General features: G+C 49.9%; 1 protein-coding gene across 1 annotated transcript; it reads left to right on the top strand.

The window, feature by feature from the left end:
* The first annotated feature begins 1099 nt into the window (after positions 1-1099).
* On the top strand, positions 1100-17031 carry Pcdh12 (protocadherin 12). Its single transcript, XM_036204290.1, has 4 exons — positions 1100-4290; positions 7300-7406; positions 9718-9869; positions 15068-17031. The coding sequence occupies exons 1-4, from the start codon at positions 1414-1416 to the stop codon at positions 15475-15477; spliced, it is 3546 nt and encodes a 1181-aa protein (XP_036060183.1). The 5' UTR covers positions 1100-1413; the 3' UTR covers positions 15478-17031.
* The last annotated feature ends 1097 nt before the right edge of the window (positions 17032-18128 follow it).

Below are 18128 nucleotides of genomic sequence, written 5' to 3'. Positions count from 1 at the left end.
GGAGGGAGAAGTCACCTCAAGTCCAGGGCTGGGGGCAAGGCAGCTGCTGTCCACAGGACTCTCATAAACAAAAGCGTGGCGAGAAGAATCGGAGGAAGACGGGGAAAGACAGATGAAAGGGAGAGGAAGGTGTGGGAGAAGGAAACGGGAAAAGTTGGAGGCAGAGGAAGGGAGGCTGGGGGTTCCCCAGACAGGGACTCAAGTTGGACCAGATGCAGAGAACAATGGATCCCAAGGATCTCAGGAAGGGAAGGGGGGAAGGGAGCCTTGCAAGTCCGATCAGACAGGTCCTTCCTTACAGCGTCTGGTAGAGCCACTGGCACCCTCAGGAGGTCAACGTGAACAAAAACTACCCCACGGCCAATGCGAGAGCCCCAACCACAGGCGGAATGAGCTGTATCCACTACAATACCCTTACCCAAACAACGTTATTGTTTGTGATTTGGGACCAGGACCGGGCCAAGGGATTTTATACATTGTTTTATCCAATCCTCACAATCTCCTGCAGAGAAGACAACTATTCTGCTCCCCACCTCACTTTGAAGATGAAGGAGTAGATGTTCAGGGAGATCAAGCCATTCGCTCCAGAAAACCCAGCTGATAAGTTGCAAAGTCAGAATTTGAACCCATGCCATTTTAGCGCCTGCGGCTTTTCTACTAATAATAGCTGCTTCCCAGAGAGACAAACATGGGGGGCAAAGGTGAGGCGGAGAGTTCAACAGTGTAAGAAAAAGACAGGGGATTCTAGAAGGTAGAAGAATGGGGAAAGAAGGTTAAAAAAAAAAGAGATGAGGAAGAGAGATGGGGAGCCTGACGTGCCCTAGAGGGACATCAGTATAGGTCAAGTTCTTTGCTTACTTGGCTGCACAGTGGCTCCCTGTCCTCATTGGCTGTGTGGACAGCACCTTCCCATCCAGCCCGTCCCAGGCCTCATCCTCTTCAGCCTCTCTGCCTCACAGGAAATGCTCTTTCGCTAATTGCCATTGAAACTCCCAGCCCTCCCTTTTCCTGTAGGTGGGGTTTCCATAGGAAAAAGCTGCTTCTCTGTTGCCCCAGCCCAGTTACTGTTTGGAAGTCAGATCCCTGCATCCCGCTTTACTAGGTCGTCTCTCTCAGACCTGGTTCCTGCCCATCACTGCTAAGTGGACCAGCTGGTGCTGCTGCACGGAGCAGGAATCTCCTCTAGCACTTCATCGGTTTGGAGACTCCTCGGATAACTTTCCACAGAGATGGCCTTGCCTGGGAATCCTGCTTCCTCCAGCATCTTCTAATTATGGGACAAAGTTGTACCAGCAGGTCTGAAGTGGGAGATCCAGGCTGACTGAGCCATTCAGGAACCACTGGGGGACGGGACGTGTCCTGCCTTTGAAGAGCTCCAGTGGGTTGAGTGTAGCCCTCCCTGTGGTAAGCAAGATGCTACTTCTGCCATTCCTGCTGGGGCTCTTGGGGCCAGGAAGCTACTTATTCCTTTCAGGGGATTGTCAAGAGGTGGCCACTGTCGTGGTGAAATTCCAAGTGACAGAGGAAGTGTCCTCTGGCACTGTGATAGCGAAACTGTCCCAAGAACCGGGAGTGGAGGAGAGGCGTGGGAAGGCGGGAGATGCCTTCCAGATCCTGCAGCTGCCTCAGGCACTGCCTATTCAGTTGAACTCCGAGGACGGCCTGCTCAGCACTTCCAGCCGGCTGGATCGGGAGCAGCTCTGCCGGCAGCACGATCCCTGCCTGCTGTCCTTTGATGTGCTGGCCACAAGGGCCTCGGCTCTGATTCATGTGGAGATTCAGGTACTGGACATCAACGACCACGAGCCCCAGTTTCCCAAGGCTGAGCAGGAGCTGGAAATCTCTGAGAGTGCCGCTCTGTACACACGAATCCCCTTGGACAGAGCTCTTGACCAAGACACTGGTCCTAACAGTTTATCTTCCTACTCTCTGTCTCTCAGTGAACACTTTGCTCTGGATGTTATTGTGGGGCCTGATGAGACCAAACATGCAGAACTTGTGGTGGTGAAGGAGTTGGACAGGGAAGTCCACTCAGTTTTTGATCTGGTGCTGACAGCCTATGACAATGGGAATCCCCCTAAGTCAGGCACCAGCATGGTCAAGGTCAATGTCCTGGATTCCAATGACAACAGCCCGGTGTTTGCTGAGAGTTCACTAGCACTAGAAATCCCAGAAGACACTGCTCCTGGCACTCTTCTCATAAACCTGACTGCTACGGACCCAGACCAAGGACCCAACGGGGAGGTAGAGTTCTTCTTTGGCAAACATGTGTCCCCAGAGGTGATGAACACCTTCGGTGTAGATGCCAAGACAGGCCAGATCATTTTGCGCCAAGCTCTAGACTATGAGAAGAATACTGCCTATGAGGTGGATGTCCAGGCAAGGGATCTGGGTCCCAATTCCATCCCTGGCCATTGCAAAGTTCTCATCAAAGTTCTGGATGTCAATGACAATGCTCCAAGCATCCACATCACATGGGCCTCCCAGATGTCCCTGGTGTCAGAAGATCTTCCCAGGGACAGTTTCATTGCTCTTGTCAGTGCCAATGACTTGGACTCAGGAAACAATGGTCTGGTGCACTGTTGGCTGAAGCAAGAGCTGGGCCACTTCAGGCTGAAAAGGACTAATGGCAACACGTACATGCTGCTCACCAACGCCACACTGGACCGAGAGCAGTGGTCCATATATACTCTCACGGTGTTTGCCCAAGACCAAGGACCCCAGCCCTTATCAGCTGAGAAGGAGCTCCGCATTCAAGTCAGTGATGTCAATGACAATGCACCTGTGTTTGAGAAGAACCGGTACGAGGTCTCCACTTGGGAAAACAACCCACCCTCTATTCATCTCATTACTATCAAAGCTCATGACGCTGACTTGGGCATTAATGGGGAAGTGTCATACCATATCAAAGACTCCCCCGTGTCTCACCTAGTAGTTATTGACTCTGAGACGGGAGAAGTCACTGCTCAGAAGTCACTGGACTATGAACAGATGGCAGGCTTTGAGTTCCAGGTGATAGCAGAGGATGGAGGGCGACCCCGGTTTGCATCCAGCATCTCTGTGTGGGTTAGCCTCTTGGATGCCAACGATAATGCCCCGGAAGTGATTCAGCCTGCGCTCAGTGAAGGCAAAGCCACCCTTTCAGTGCTTGTAAATGCCTCCACGGGCCACCTTCTGTTGCCCATCGAGAATCCCAGTGGCTTGGATCCAGCAGTTGCTGGTACAGCACCAATGGCTACCCACAGCCCCTGGTCTTTCCTTTTGGTGACGATTGTGGCAAGAGATGCAGACTCGGGGGCCAACGGGGAGCTCCTCTACAGCATTCAAAGTGGGAATGAGGCTCATCTCTTTGTCCTCAGCCCCTCCTTGGGGCAGCTATTCATTAACGTCACTAATGCCAGCAGCCTCATTGGGAGTCAGTGGGACCTGGGGATCGTGGTAGAGGACCACGGCAGCCCCTCCTTGCAGACTCGAGTTCTGTTGAGGGTTGTGTTTGTCACCAGTGTGGACCACCTGAGGGACTCTGCTCATGAGCCTGGGGTCCTGAGCACACCAGTGCTGGCAATGATCTGCCTGGCTGTCCTGCTGGCCATCCTTGGGTTGATCTTGGCCCTGTTCGTGTCCATCTGCCGGACAGAGAAGAAGGACAATAGGGCCTACAACTGTCGCGAAGCTGAGTCCACGTACCGCCACCAGCCTAAGAGGCCCCAGAAACACATTCAGAAGGCAGATATCCACCTGGTGCCTATGCTCAGGGCCCAGGGGGATGAGGCTGATGAAGTTAGGTCCTCTCACAAGGACACCAGTAAGGAGGCACTGCTGGAGGCAGGCTGGGACTCCTGCCTGCAGGCCCCGTTCCACCTCACACCAACCCTCTACAGGACCCTGCGTAACCAAGGCAACCAGGGGGCACTGGCAGAGAGCCAGGAGGTACTACAGGATACCTTCAACTTTCTTTTCAACCATCCCAGGCAGAGGAATGCCTCCAGAGAGAACCTAAGCCTTCCCGAGTCCCCACCTGCCCTAGGCCAGCCACACGTACGGCCTCTGAAAGTACCTGGCAGCCCCATAGGGAGGCTGGCTGGAGACCAGGGCAGTGAGAAGGCCCCCCAGAGCCCACCAGCCTCCTCTGCAACCCTGAGACGGCAGCGAAATCTCAATGGCAAAGTGTCTCCTGAGGGAGAGTCCGGTCCTCACCAGATTCTGAGGAGCCTGGTCCGGCTATCTGTGGCTGCTTTCGCAGAACGGAACCCTGTGGAGGAGTTTGCTGGGGACTCTCCTCCTGTCCAGGTACCTCTGGCGTGGGCAGCTCTTTTTCTGGTCACCCCTCCCCTCCAGAACACCGCCGAGAGCATTAGACACCCTTGTTCCCATATTCACCCTCAGACTCAGCCAGCACATTGTGATACAGCACTTAAGGGCATTACATGTTTCTGAGCCTCAGTTTCCTTGATGGTGAATTAGGAATGTTAGTGAGTAGTGTGCAGCTTGCAAAGTTGTCCTGAGGATCAGGCCAGTTAATTCCCGTAAAGTACTCACGCATGTCTGGCACATGCGGACACACAGCAAAGGTGGTGATTAGGAATGAAAACTTTGGGGTAAGGTTGCTGGGGTTCACATCCTGGCTCTTTGCACCTGTGGCTCATAGAGAAGTTACTCAGCTTAGAGTTAGGGGTACCCACTTTAGCAGCACGCTCCTCCCAAAACGGCACAAAAACTAAATGAATCAATCAATGGCAGCTGTGTCTGGACAGCTGGGTCTGCCTGGCCCGGAGTGTATTATGCTCAGCAAATGATTGCTACCACCTCTACAAAGCACCTCTCCATCCCTGCTCTCAACCTGCTCATCTTGTCTAGGCAACCTGCCCCCTCCCCTAGGACACAGTCAGGTCTAGGTGACCCCCCCTCCCCCGGCAAGGGACTTGCTTGAGACCCCAAAGTTTACCAGCTGGGGAGACAGTAGGAACAACTGTCTAGTGAGGCAAATCCCAGTTCAAACACAGCAACTTAGAACCGGAGAATGTAGGGAATGACCTTTAACAGTGGAGTCTCATTTTCTTCATCTACAAAATGGGAATTACGAAGTCAGACTCACTTGATCCCCACTGCCCTGGAGGGGAGGATTAATGGCATTTTGAGTGGTCATGTGGTTCCTGTCTTGGGATTTACTAAACACAAACGGGAGGTCTTTTCAGGGACGGTGCATGAGTCACCCCTAACTGTTTCTCTGATGTCCGGGGAGCATGCAAGGCTGTGTGTTAGAGACATACTTCTGTTGGACCAGACAATCAGCTCAGGTTTCTCATGATCAGGGACACAGCTTCCTTCCTAAACCCTAGGAGGCTTAGCTATTCTCTTAGGAACCTCACCCTGGGGCTCCCTGCAAACCCAGAGGGAACTACAGCCAACCACTTCATTCATTCACTCATTCATCCACCAGCTGCTTTTAGGATGAGCTCTTAAGCCGTGCCACTGGACATGACAGTAGAGAGCAGAGACGCTACATGACACACTGAAGTGATGGAAAGGAAGGTGCTCATTTGGAATCAACTTTAGGTCGAGAGTAAGATGCCCAACACCCGGGTCTTTGTGACGGTTCAGCCGCACAATAAAGTCAAGTCCCAGGCCTTGTCTCTGCGAGGGCTGTGAACCTCAGGTTCCATATCTACAAAATGCATGGGATGGTAGCACCTGCCTGCAGCTATTGTGTGGCCCGAATGTTGCCAGGTAATTACTAAGTGCTACCTGGGGCTCTATCAACACGTGATTCACACACCTCAATCACCATGTGACCTCAGTCTCGTGTTATTATTTCCCTGCTGCTGAAGGAACTGAGGCTCAGAATCCATAAGTGATTCTCTAGGGCCAGGAAGATGGGAGGTAAGGTTGGAACAGACTTAGAATGTGAAGCTGAATCCAACTCCAGAGCTGGGGTCCCAATTGTGAAGTGACTCGGAACGCCGGGCTGCAGCACTGGGCTTGGCCTTTTAAGGGTTTCTGGGCCTGGTGGGGAGGCAGAATCTACCTGAGGCAGGACCTTGACTCTCCCAAGTCACCATGCAAGCCTAGTTCTGGCTGCCCAGAAGCAACATTTTTGAGGTAACATCCCTGAGTCTTAGTATAAACGTATCTCATTAACACCGACAATGCTGTGGAGAATTCGAACCCACTTCAGAGACTGAGAGATGACGGAGCTGAGGTCTCAGTAGGTCTCAAAACCTGCCTGAAAGTTCACAAGCTAGTGACCATGAAGGAGAGCTGAGTCTGCCGAGATTGGCTCTGCTTCCTCTCCCTCCAGGACCTTGGGGGGGTAGCACGGACATCTAGACAATCCCCACTTCTCCCGTCTTTCTGAACCGCTACCGTTTTTTTCCAGTCTTTGAGAACCCTTAACAGAAGCTGTCTTCACTTAATGTCCAGACCTTCCAGTTTCTGGCGGAATTCCTGGGGAGTCTTAGGTCTCAGCAGGAGTTCCTGGCACACAGCCAGAACTCAAACAAACATATGTCCACTTGCTCGAAAGCCGGGTTTGGTGGCACAGGCCTGTGGTTCCAGCCCCTTGGGAGGCTAAGACAAGAGTTCAAGGATAGCCTGCACAGCATAGCAAGATCCTGTTTCCAAAGATAAAGTAAATGGATAGTTGTGACTCCTTCGCGGTCTCTGTACCCTCTTCCCTGCCTTCCTTGTGAACCATGAACTTCCAAAGACAACAGGGGGTCCCTTTCTCATTCTTACAAGTGCCACAGAAGCACTCTGCCTGGCACAAAGAAATGCTTTTAAATACATGTCCATTGATTGACAGGGTGAATAAGTGAATTGGCTAAATGACGCTATTTCTGCCCTGCAGAAGGCAGTCTTGCATATCCTCCACCCTCCCACCCCCGCCCCTAATTCAAGCCAGAATGCTTGAATACTGCACAAAGAGGAAAATAACTCTTGTAGACTATCCTTATCAAAGTACCAACTGTATAATCTGGAAATGGCTTTTCACTCCAACCCTCCAAGTCCACCAGTCACTCCAGGGAATGAGCTTTATGGGGATGGTTCCAAGGGTCTCTGTGATGTCGCCTTCAGCTGCCCAGGACCTGCAGTGAGGTGCCAAAGCCCGGAAGCACCCTCCCCCAGGTCCCTGTCTCAGTCACACAGGTCCATTTCCCCCAACCCCCTATCCGATCGCAGAAGCATCTAAGCCAGAGGAAAAACTATAAAAAGAAAGCACCAGCATTGAGGGAAACATCCGGTGAGGAAGCGTGCTGGGTCGGAATTGTGTGGAGTCAACAGATTTTTCCTGTCTTGTAGCAAATCTCCCAGCTGCTGTCCTTGCTGCATCAGGGCCAATTCCAGCCCAAACCAAACCACCGAGGAAATAAATACTTGGCCAAGCCCGCTGGCAGCGGCAGCAGCAGGTAAGCAGCATGTAGCACCCACAGCACAGTCTCCTTTGGGCCCCTAGGTCACCCTCCCTACAGCCTTGGAGAGTGTGGAGAGATGAGCACCCTGTGAACCCAGCCCAGGGGGTATATGCAGCAGACAGCACCCATCCCCCACTCCGGAGGCTCCATCCTGGGGCCACTGTATTTATGATATTTACAGGTCCCAGTGTCGCTAAGGAAATGACTTCATCTCCTAGCCCTGACTATCTCCCCTGATTACTTGATTGGTTTGAAATCTGTAACTTTCACCTTTCTTTCTTTGGGCCTACAAACACTTTATATAAGGATGTAGATGTGAGGGTCTGCCCCTGAGGGCTACCCTGGAATTGAAGAGACCTCAAGAGGATATCAAATCCTATTCTTCGCTACGCATGGAGAAACAGATTTTCCTTCTGCAGGCTCAACATTTGAGTCTGTGGAAATAAACTGCCAACAGACCAATGAACAGGAGAAAAGCCACAGTAAATTTAAAAAATTATTTTACATTCATTTATTTTGCATATGAGTAGGGGGAGGTGTGTGTGTGGAGGATGGAGAATAGCATGTGGTCTTTCCTCTCCTTTTCATTATGTAAGTTCTAGAGATTGAACTCGGTTTATTGGGGTTTGCTGGCAAGTGCCCTTAGCCACTGAGGCATCTATCTCGCTGGCCCCATAATAATTTTTGTAAATCATTGTTTTATGTGATACAGAAGAAGCCTTTAGATTGAAGATCCAAAGACCCATTTTTAAGATTGGGTTCAGTGTTTCGGGACCCCTGCGAAATAGAATTGGCTAAAAAGGGCATGAGCAAATTGAAACCTAGACCAAAGAGGGAGTCCCTGTAAGGCCTATCTGTGTGGCTTCTTGGCTGCTCTACTGAGCATTCCTTGATTCCAGGCATGGGCTAGGAGCTTTTCTGGGACCAGGGACTTACAGCCTGCAATCAAGCTGGGCAAGTCAGAGAATTTCTTTATTGCTAGCTTGTACACAGAAAGTAAGGGGGGAATTCAAGTGTGTTTTCAGGTTTTATGGTTGGCTTCAGGAAGAGTTCTAGTTTCTATGACCTACTTTGGGAAAGGAATTCTAGATTGCTATCTGTTTGCCTGGGGGTGGAGCTCTGGGACAGGAGGTCAGAGGGACAGTTTTAAAGGCCTTCACATTTTGACGTGCTTTCCTGAGCCCTAACTGATCACATTCCGGAGTCATGGGTCTGGATTTGAATTCTTGCTTAATTACTTAGTCCTTGGGGGCCTTAGGCAAGCTGCAAAAATCTTCTCGGTGGTCAAATGGGAATGCCTCTTCTGTATAGGCTTGAAGGTTCTAATGAGTGAGCGCCTGTACCTTGCATAGCATGAGGCCTGACTTGGGATAGTTGTGACCCTTACCCCCAGCTTGCTACCTCCTGGATAACCTCTTAATAGCAGCAGAAATGGTCCCAGTGAGGAATGAGGACAACAGAAATCAGGTAGGAATCATGGAACTTGGAGACCCTCAGGGAGACTTTTCACCTGTAGGGATGGGCTTCGTGCTGAGTGACTGTCAGAGGCCTTGGGGGTCAGTGAGACATAGGGGTCCCAGGGTAAGCCAGGAAGCTGGGGTGCAGGCGTAGATATAAGTAGTTTAAGGATGCCCCATGCAGATGCATCCCCCACAGACCTGTTCCTCTGCTCTGAGATGTGGCTTTAGTAGGAAGGAAGCCAGGGTCACTCACTCCATAGTGTTTGTCGAGTGGGGGCCAGGCCATGCTCTGAGCACTTGACAAGAGGACAAGGAATAAGAAAGGCAAAAAATCGCCGGGTGGCGGTGGGGCACGCCTTTAATCCCAGCACTCGGGAGGCAGAGCCTGGCCGATCTCTGTGAGTTCGAGGACAGCCTGTCTGAGGGGGCTGCATGGGGGGAGATGCTGGTGCTGGGTAGATGACCACCTTAACTGAAGGAGTTTTCTAAATGCCACCCTGTGCCATCCTCATCGAAAGCGTGAGGGAGACAGTAGTGAGCAAACTACCAACGGCTTCTGTTCTCTTCTGTGTGCCTACTGTTTAGACTGTTGCAGGACACTATGCTAAACCTTTTACCTGCGAAGTCTCATTTACAAAACCCCATCAGAGTTACTACTTATTACTCCCGTTTTATAGGAGAGGAAACAGGCAGCAGAAAGCCTGGGGGCGTAAGGCCCAGTTCACCCCCACTCTCTACGTCAGGCTACGCCCCAGTTCCCTGTATAGATGACAGATGATCTAGATACCATGAGCAGACAGTTATGTGAGCAGTCCTCAGCTGAAACCCGGTTGGCTTCTTCACAGGGCTACCATCCCAGACACAGATGGCCCAGGTGTCAGGCCTGGTGGCCAAGCAGAAACTGACCTGGAAGAAGGCCCCCTAGGCCCCGAGGAGGACCTTTCTGTGAAGCGACTTCTAGAAGAAGAGCTGTCAAGCCTGCTGGACCCCCATACAGGTAGGGATGCCCCAAAGTCACTCCTGTGCTGTCTCTGTGCCCATCATCCACCATGCACACAGGCTCCAGAGTTGTCCAATCCACAGTTGGGAGGGGTGTGGCCTGGAGAGGGGTGTGGCCTGGAGGGAGGTGTGGCCAGCCTTATTTCCACCGCAGTCTTAGGAAGTGGTTATCTGTTTATCTAGTTATGCGGTTGTGGTGGTGGGTTTGGTTGTTTATGACAGGGTTTCACTCTGTCAATATGTAGCCCAGGCTGACCTTGAAATCTTCCTGCCTCAACTTCCCAAGTGCTGGGATTATAGGCATGAGCTACCGTACCCAGCTTTCCTTTGTTTAATGACCAGGTTCTATTTTTAAAAAACACAAACAAAAAACACATTTATTTTGATTTTACGTGCATTGGTGTTTTGCCTGCACTTTTGCGTGTGGGAGGGTGTTGGATCCCCTGGAATTATAATTACAGACAGTTCTGAGCTGCTCTGTGGGTGCTGAGAATTGAACCCAGGTCCTCTAGAGGAGCAGCCAGTGCTCTTAACTGCTGAGCCATCACTCCAGACCCCAGGTTCTACTTTTTAAAAAAAAAAAATCTTTTTTTTGTTTTTGTTTTTTTTGTTTTTCTAGACAGGGGTTCTCTGTGTAGCTTTGCGCCTTTCCTGGATCTCACTCTGTAGACCAGGCTGGCCTCGAACTCACAGAGATCCACCTGCCTCTGCCTCCCGAGTGCTGGGATTAAAGGCGTGCGCCACCACCGCCTGGCAAAAAAATCATTATTAAGAATAATGAACAGGGCTGGAGAGATGACTCAGACTCAGCGGTTAAGAGCACTGGCTGCTCTTCCAGAGGACCTGGGTTCAGTTCCCAGCACCCACAGGGCAGTTCATAACTGTCTGTAACTCTAGATTCAGGGGATCCAACACCTTCTTCTGAACTTCGTAGGCACTAGGTACATACATGGTACACACATATATAGGCAGGCAAAACATATACATAAAATGGAATAAATAAATCTCTTAAAAATTAAAGAAAGAGAATAACACAGCACAGGGGCTTGACTTAGGGTCACTGCTGAGTAAACAGTTACTTAGTTCTTGGCTTGTGTGCCAAGCACCAGGAAAGCCTACAGGCGGTCCTCTGTGGTAGATAATACCAACTGCAATGGACAGGTGAACACAGACTCAGGAAGCAAGCTGGCCTGACCAGAGTCTCTTCGGTCCTGGCTGGGAGCCCAAACCTGAGCAGTATAAAGTCAACTGCACCGTTTTGTGTGGCATATTTAAATAACTTTTCACTCCAGAAAAGAGACAACTCCTTAATGTGCTAATTGAAGATAAAGAAATTCTTTGTTTTTTCTACAAAAAAAAAAAAGAAGAGTTTTGGGTCGGAATGTAGCTCCGTTGGTAGAGTGCTTGCCTGCTCCTGGGTTCATTCCCAAGCACTGCATTAAACCGGCCTGTTGGTACAGGCCTTTAATCCCAGTTCTTGGGAGGTAGAGGTGGGAGGGTCAGAAGCTCAAGGTCACCCTTGATGAATTCTGGACTAATCTGGGCTACATAAGACCCTATAAGAAACAATGAACAAAGAGGAGGAGGAGGAGAGAGGGGAAAGAGAGGAAGGCAAAGCAATTAGGTTTTTTCTTGTTTGTTTAGTTTTCAAGACAGGGTTTCTCTGTGTAGTTTTGGTGCCTGTCCTGGATCTCACGCTGTAAACCAGGCTGGCCTTGAACTCACAGAGATCCACCTGGCTCTGCCTCCTGAGTGCTGGGATGAAAGGCGTGCACCATCGCTGCCACCCAGCCAAAAGAGTTAGATTTACTATAAACATACTATTGAATTTTAACGAAAGACTCTGCCAGCCAAGCGCCTTCTGTGGGAACTGGTCTACCTCCTTGAGGTGACACACCCTGCCCCTGCCCCTCTGCTTCTGCAGTCAGTTTATTTCCATCTGGCTGCAAGGTATGGCAGGTTTTGCCCTTTGGGGGGCTAAAACCCATAACAGGCACTGACAGAGTGCTTTTCAGTGCAAGCCACCTGTTGTAAGTGTCTCTGGAGAAAATATGAAGAGAAAGGGGCTGCTCATTATGCCCATTTCATAAAGAAAAAAAAAGCAGACTGAGGTCAAGAGTGTTTAATAGTTTGACCAGGGTTACTCGGCGAATGGTTATTCATATAGGCAATATGGCTCTCAATTTTAGAGCTGTGCTGTTCAATATGGTAGCCACTGGCCACATGTGGCGATTTAAGTTGAAATGAAGTGAAATTAAATAAAATGAAATATTGAGTCCTTAGTCACACCAGCTACACTTTAGGGGCTCAGTACCCACATATGGGTTGGTGGCTACAGTTTTGAATTCTATCACTGACCAGCTGGTGCTAGAACCCGTGGGCTCAATCCTTGACCTGTCCTGCCTCCCCACAGCCCAGAAGGCACTGGGCAATGTGCGTGGGAAGATGGAAAAAGGGGAGTGAGAAAGATTTTGCTGTCCAAAACCTGGATGCCCTGGGGCTACAGAGAGATGTGTTTAGGACTGGGGACTTGGTGATTAGATAAAAAAGCCATCTGAAGATGTGGTAATGATGACTCAGTGGGTGAAATGTTTCCCCACAAAGGTTTGAGGACCTAAGTTTGGATCCCCTAAAATCCACATGAGATCCAGGCATGACCGAGTACAGCTGTAATCTCAGTGCTGAGGAGGCAGAGACTGGAGGGTCTCTGTGACTTGCTGACTGGCCAGCCTAACTGAATTGTGAGCCTCCTGTTCAGTGAGAGAACCTGTCTCAAAAAACAAGTTGGAAATCAGGTATGTGGGTGCACACTTTTAATCCCAGCACGCAGAAGGCAGAGGCAAGTGGATATCTGTGAATTTGAGACTAGCTTGGTTTACATAAGGAGTTCCAGGCCAACCAGGGCTACAAAGTGAGAACTCATCTTAAAAAAGATAAAAAAAAAAAAAAAAAGAAAGAAAAGAAAAGAAAGAAAGAAAGAAAGAAAGAAATGGAATGAGACAGCCTATATTGACTTCTGGTAGCTTTACACACATTGCGGGGCCAGGGGAATGACTGTTTTATTAGTTTCATGAACTCACTGAATTTGTAATGAAGGTTCACAGTGAACTCATCACCAAATTCCAGCTGTTCTCATTTGCCCCATAACTTCCCATTCTCTTCTGAAGCTGACCATGAACAAGGAAAGGCTGTAGTCTGTACCACCAAGAGTTCCAACTCTTATGTCTCAGGGTGTCAGGAAACTAATGTCTACAGTCTCCCAATGTCAAGGGTCAATCATCATGTCCATTAATCATACAACAGACACTCACCAAATTCCAAGCAGGGGGCCAGACCCATCCTGTCCAGTCCAGAACTGGAGATAAGAACCAGGGGATTATTCACTTATCCAAACAAACGATTAGCTACACGTTACAATGACCTTTTCAAGTTGCAAAAGTAGCATTCTGGTAATGTAGGAAATAAAGGCAAACAAACAAAGGAACAAACAAAAAGAACAAATCATTTATGCCCAGAGAATTTCGGTTAACATTTTGTCCTGTTTCCTTCCAGCATCTTCTTCTTGCACAGATTTAGAACCACTAACCCGAAACAAGCATGAAATATCTGTTTATATTAACACATGTTCTCCCTCTCCTCTCTGTCTCTCTGTCTCCCCAGTATGTGTCTGTCTGTTTGTCTGTCTGTCTGTCTCTGTGTGTATGTGTCTGTCTGTGTGTGTGTCTGTGTGTGTGTGTGTCTGTCTGTCTGTGTGTGTGTCTGTGTGTGTGTCTGTGTGTCTGTGTGTGTGTCTATGTGTGTGTGTGTGTGTGTGTGTGTATGTGTGTGTCTGTGTGTGTGTCTGTGTGTGTGTGTCTGTTTCATAAGCAGGAAACTGGATTTCCTTTTTTTCCCCTCCTGCTTGGTCTTCACTTTGGGGGCCGGAATTCATGTTTGTTTGTGTTATTTGAGAAAGCGTCTGATGCAGTCCTAGCTGGCCTTGTGCCCCACGTAACCTATGGCTCCTGGAACTCCCAGTTACCCTCCTGTCTCAGCACACACACACACACACCCAAGTGCTGGGATCACAGGCATGTGCCACCACACCCAGCTCCGAGAAGTATTATTCTGAGACAGGATTTTCTGATGGAGAAATGAGCAAGCAGTGTGGTGGCGGCATGAGACTCTAGGGGACATTTTTTAAAATCCTCCAGCACCAGGCTGCTGCCGCCCACTTGCCCCACTCCTTCTCAGGACAATCCTCAGACAGGCAGCCCCTCCTCAGCTGGACACCAGGCGAGTAACAGTGAAGGGGGAGGGAGATGGGGCCAGGTAGTGACAATGCAAGCCCTGTCAGCCCTGGGAATTCCAGAGCAGCACCCGGGGACAAGAAGGTCATGCTTCCTAGAGACTGGGTACGGTTGGGGACTACCTGGGCCTTCAAAGTCATCAGACCTACGTCCAATCCGGTTTTGTTTTGTTTTTTGTTTGGTTTTGTTTTTCGAGACAGGGTTTCTCTCTGTAGTTTTGGTGCCTGTCCTGGATCTCACTCTGTAGACCAGGCTGGCCTCGAACTCACAGAGATCCTCCTGCCTCTGCCTCCCGAGTGCTGGGATTAAAGGCCTGTACCACCACCGCCTGGCCCAATCTGGTTTTGGTTACCTAGAAAGTGAGACTTCCTCAAGGGTCAGTTTCCTCATCCTTAAAATGGAGATAAGACCCTTGACCTCAAACCTCTGAGTAGGTGAAATAATTATGCAATTTCTTGGCATATGAGCAGTTAATAAGTGGTTATTATTATTATTATTTCTTTTTTTGTTTGTTTGTTTGTTTTTGAGATAGGGTCCCTGGATGGCCTAGATCTTGAAGATCAGGTTGACCTCAAAACTTGCTGTGACTCTTTTGCCTCAGTTTCTCAGGTGGCCGGATACCAGATGTGCTCCTCCATTGCCAGGCTGAAACAGGCTAATTCTGTCTATCCTCATGCCTCCTCCAAACTAAGCTCTTCCGGCTTTGGTCAGCAGTTTTCCTGCCCAGGGAGCTTGCCTGTCAAGGCCTCTTCCTTCCGGTCCCGCTCTCACGGTGTAGTGTCCCCCACCATTTCCCTGTCCCTCCGTGTCCCCTGCTCCTGTCCTGCTTACAGCCCCACCCCGCCTGGCCTGGCTTCCCGGCCCTTCCCTGCATCTGGCCCTCACCGAGTCCTTCCTTCCTCTGCAGGTCTGGCCCTGGACAAGCTGAGTCCCCCTGACCCAGCCTGGATGGCGAGACTGTCGTTGCCCCTCACCACCAATTACCGAGACAACTTGTCGTCCCCTGACGCTGCAGCTTCAGAGGAACCGAGAACCTTCCAGACGTTCGGCAAAACAGCCGGACCGGGACCCGAGCTAAGCCCAACTGGCACGCGCCTGGCCAGCACGTTCGTCTCGGAGATGAGCTCGCTGCTGGAGATGCTGCTGGGGCAGCACACGGTGCCAGTGGAGGCTGCGTCCGCCGCTTTGCGGCGGCTCTCGGTGTGCGGCAGGACCCTCAGTCTAGACCTGGCCACCAGCGGGGCCTCGGGCTCAGAAGCACAGCTGAGTAGAAAGAACGCAGCGCACAGCAGACGTGACTGTGGCAGGAATCTATGACCACGCTTGGTTGGGAGGCCTTTGGATCCAGGAACCAGGTCCCCTGGGAGATGGTAGGGTACTCAGACCTTGAGGATCTCGGGGAATGAGCCGATTTCTAAAATTGTGGAACTCACTGGCCAGAGATACCTCTAACTTTAGGGTGACTGGTGCTGTTCCCCACAGAGGAGGATTAACAGGTCACTGGCCAGAGCAGACCTTGTAACGGGGATCCTGTGGCTGGGCATTATGGAGGACAGGGGCAGCCTTGTGTCTCCCCAAGGAATTTGTGGTAAAACACATACAGAGTGTAAAGAGTTGGCCCTCAGGAGGAACAGATGCCACAGAGTGTAGTATCATAAGCAGGAGGGTGGCCTCACTGGATACTGAAGGCAGAGGGCTGGCTCCTGGGGGAGCCAGGCAATGCTCTCTGACCCACTAATAAAGGAAAAACTGCAGTTCATTCTCCTGTTTGCCAGAGTACCAGAGTGAGGGTAGTTTGTCATCTAATTCCAGGCATGAAACTCCTGTTGGGTCATGGTGGGAGTGGGTCACACTGGCTCCCAGTGACAGGTACGCAGGTAATGGACATGTGTGTTCTTGACCCCACTCCACTATGTTATCCAACAACATGCTTCTCAGCTGGAAATTCAGGACAAGTAAAGCAAGACTGTAAATAAAGTATTTATATGAGCCAGGCACTAGGCTTTAATTTGATTTCCCCACAATGCTAGGTTGGTGGTATTACTATACCCATTTCACAGATACAAAGCTTGGAAAAGTTGAATGTCTCTCCCAAGAGTGAGCAGGGAATAGAGGCAGAGCCAGGATTTGTGCTCAGGCTGGCCCAACACCAAAGCCCATGCCATCAACCGTGGCACTAGATTGCCAGCCAAGGGATAGAAAAGGTGAAGTCCCTGCCTTGCACATAGCAGGCATCCAGGTCCATTTGACTGCATGCTTACAAGCACGGGTTCAAGGGAGCTTCCATGTGCCCAGCGCCAGTCCTGTCCCTTTCCAGGGAGCCACCCTTCAGATTCAGAAGTCATCTTTTCTGACACCTCAGTTGGGGACATCTGTCGCTATTGGCAGGCTTGGGTCTGGGAATTGAGGCCCCAGAGGAGGGTATGTGAACTGGGACTATGAAATCCATACTGACAGCAGCCAGCCTTCCAGGGGTGGGAAGAGTGAAGAAATAGCTAATCTGTTCCCAAGGCTCTTTGTTTCTGGAAATTTCCAAGCAGTCACAGCTAATTTAGGATAGTGTGAGGGGCTCTCCTGGACACTGGAGACAGAGATAGTGTCTGCCTCACTTGTCCTCTTCAGGGATGTTAGTCCAGCTTATAGATGAGCACTATGAGACCTGAACAAGTTACATTTCAGAGGCAAGGTCTGGGTCTCTCGTGGCCTCACTCCAGGTCAGGGTGATCGTATGAGACCTGTGATTTTCAAGCTGGTTCACAGAGCTGCTGGATTCCAGTCCACTGAGAGGGGCCATGAAAACCAAGCAAGCAGGAGCTCCGGCTTGTCCAGCCTGGCACAGTTGACACTAGAGATACTTGTTGAGTGGCTATATGAATGAATAAATGGGTAAAGAAATGCTTCAGAGTTTATGTTTATTTATGTTGACACTCCAGGTAGGGACCTCATTGGGGGGAAATAGTACTATGTAAAAGCAAAGTCTAAAGACTGTAGTACGAAAGTAGACCATGCTGATCTCACACACACAAGTTACTAGTGGATTTGCAGGTGGAGGAGAGACAGAGTGGGGAGATGACCTAGGGATGCTGGAACCATGGCTGAGACTCGGTCATCAGAAACACTGAACCAAGCTGGGCAGTGGTGGTGCATACCTTTAATCTCAGCACTCGGGAGACAGAGGCAGGAGGATCTCTGTGAATTCTAGCCAGCCTGGTCTATGGAGTGAGTTCCAGGACAGCAAGGGCTACACAGAGAAACCCTATCTTACAAAAAACTAACTAAAGAAATAAAAATAAAAACAAAAACAAAATGGGGGTGGCAGTGGTGCTGGAGAGATGACTCAGCCTTTAAGAGCACTGGCTGCTCTTCTAGAGGTCCTGAGTTCAAGTCCCAGCCACCACATGTTGGCTCACAGCCATCTATAGTGGGATCTGATGCCCTCTTCTGGCAGGCAGGCATACATGTAGATAGAGCACTCATATACATAAAATAAATAAATCTTAAAAAAAAAAGACAGAAACCATTGCATCCTTCTAGTCCTAAAACCCTGGTCCTTAGCTACATACCAGTAAAACCTTTGTACATAAGAAGTTTTATCTGAGCAGAAGATACAAAGTTCTCATCAGATTCCCAAGGAAACATATGACCTGTAAAAATTTATGCAGCATGCCTTCAAGACACTAAACCATTTGCAGACCTACAGAGCCTGAACTTCTCATTGTCTCAGCTCTTCATTAGAGCTGAGGATGACCTTGAATTCTTGATCCTGCTGACTCTACCTCCCAAGTACTGGGATTACCAGTGTATGTATCACAGTCATCTAGAAACTGTTCATTTTATAGCTAAGGACATGGAGAGACAAAACAACAGGTGATTTGCGACGGGGATTTAGCATATTCTACATTATGGTGGGGTTTTTGTTTTGTTTTGTTTTGCTTTTTTAAACAGGGTCTCACTGTGTAGGCCCGGTG

Source organism: Onychomys torridus, chromosome 13 (assembly GCF_903995425.1).
Source record: "Onychomys torridus chromosome 13, mOncTor1.1, whole genome shotgun sequence".
Lineage (NCBI taxonomy): Eukaryota > Metazoa > Chordata > Mammalia > Rodentia > Cricetidae > Onychomys > Onychomys torridus.
Note: the sequence above shows the minus strand (reverse complement) of the source record. Positions and strands in the feature narration are given on the sequence as shown.

Coding starts and splice junctions, on each gene's coding strand:
- Pcdh12 (XM_036204290.1), top strand. CDS start 1,414: ATGCTACTTCTGCCATTCCTGCTGGGGCTCTTGGGGCCAGGAAGCTAC. Junction 4,291..7,299: donor GGGACTCTCCTCCTGTCCAG/GTACCTCTGGCG, acceptor CCTGTCTTGTAG/CAAATCTCCCAGCTGCTGTC. Junction 7,407..9,717: donor GCTGGCAGCGGCAGCAGCAG/GTAAGCAGCATG, acceptor GCTTCTTCACAG/GGCTACCATCCCAGACACAG.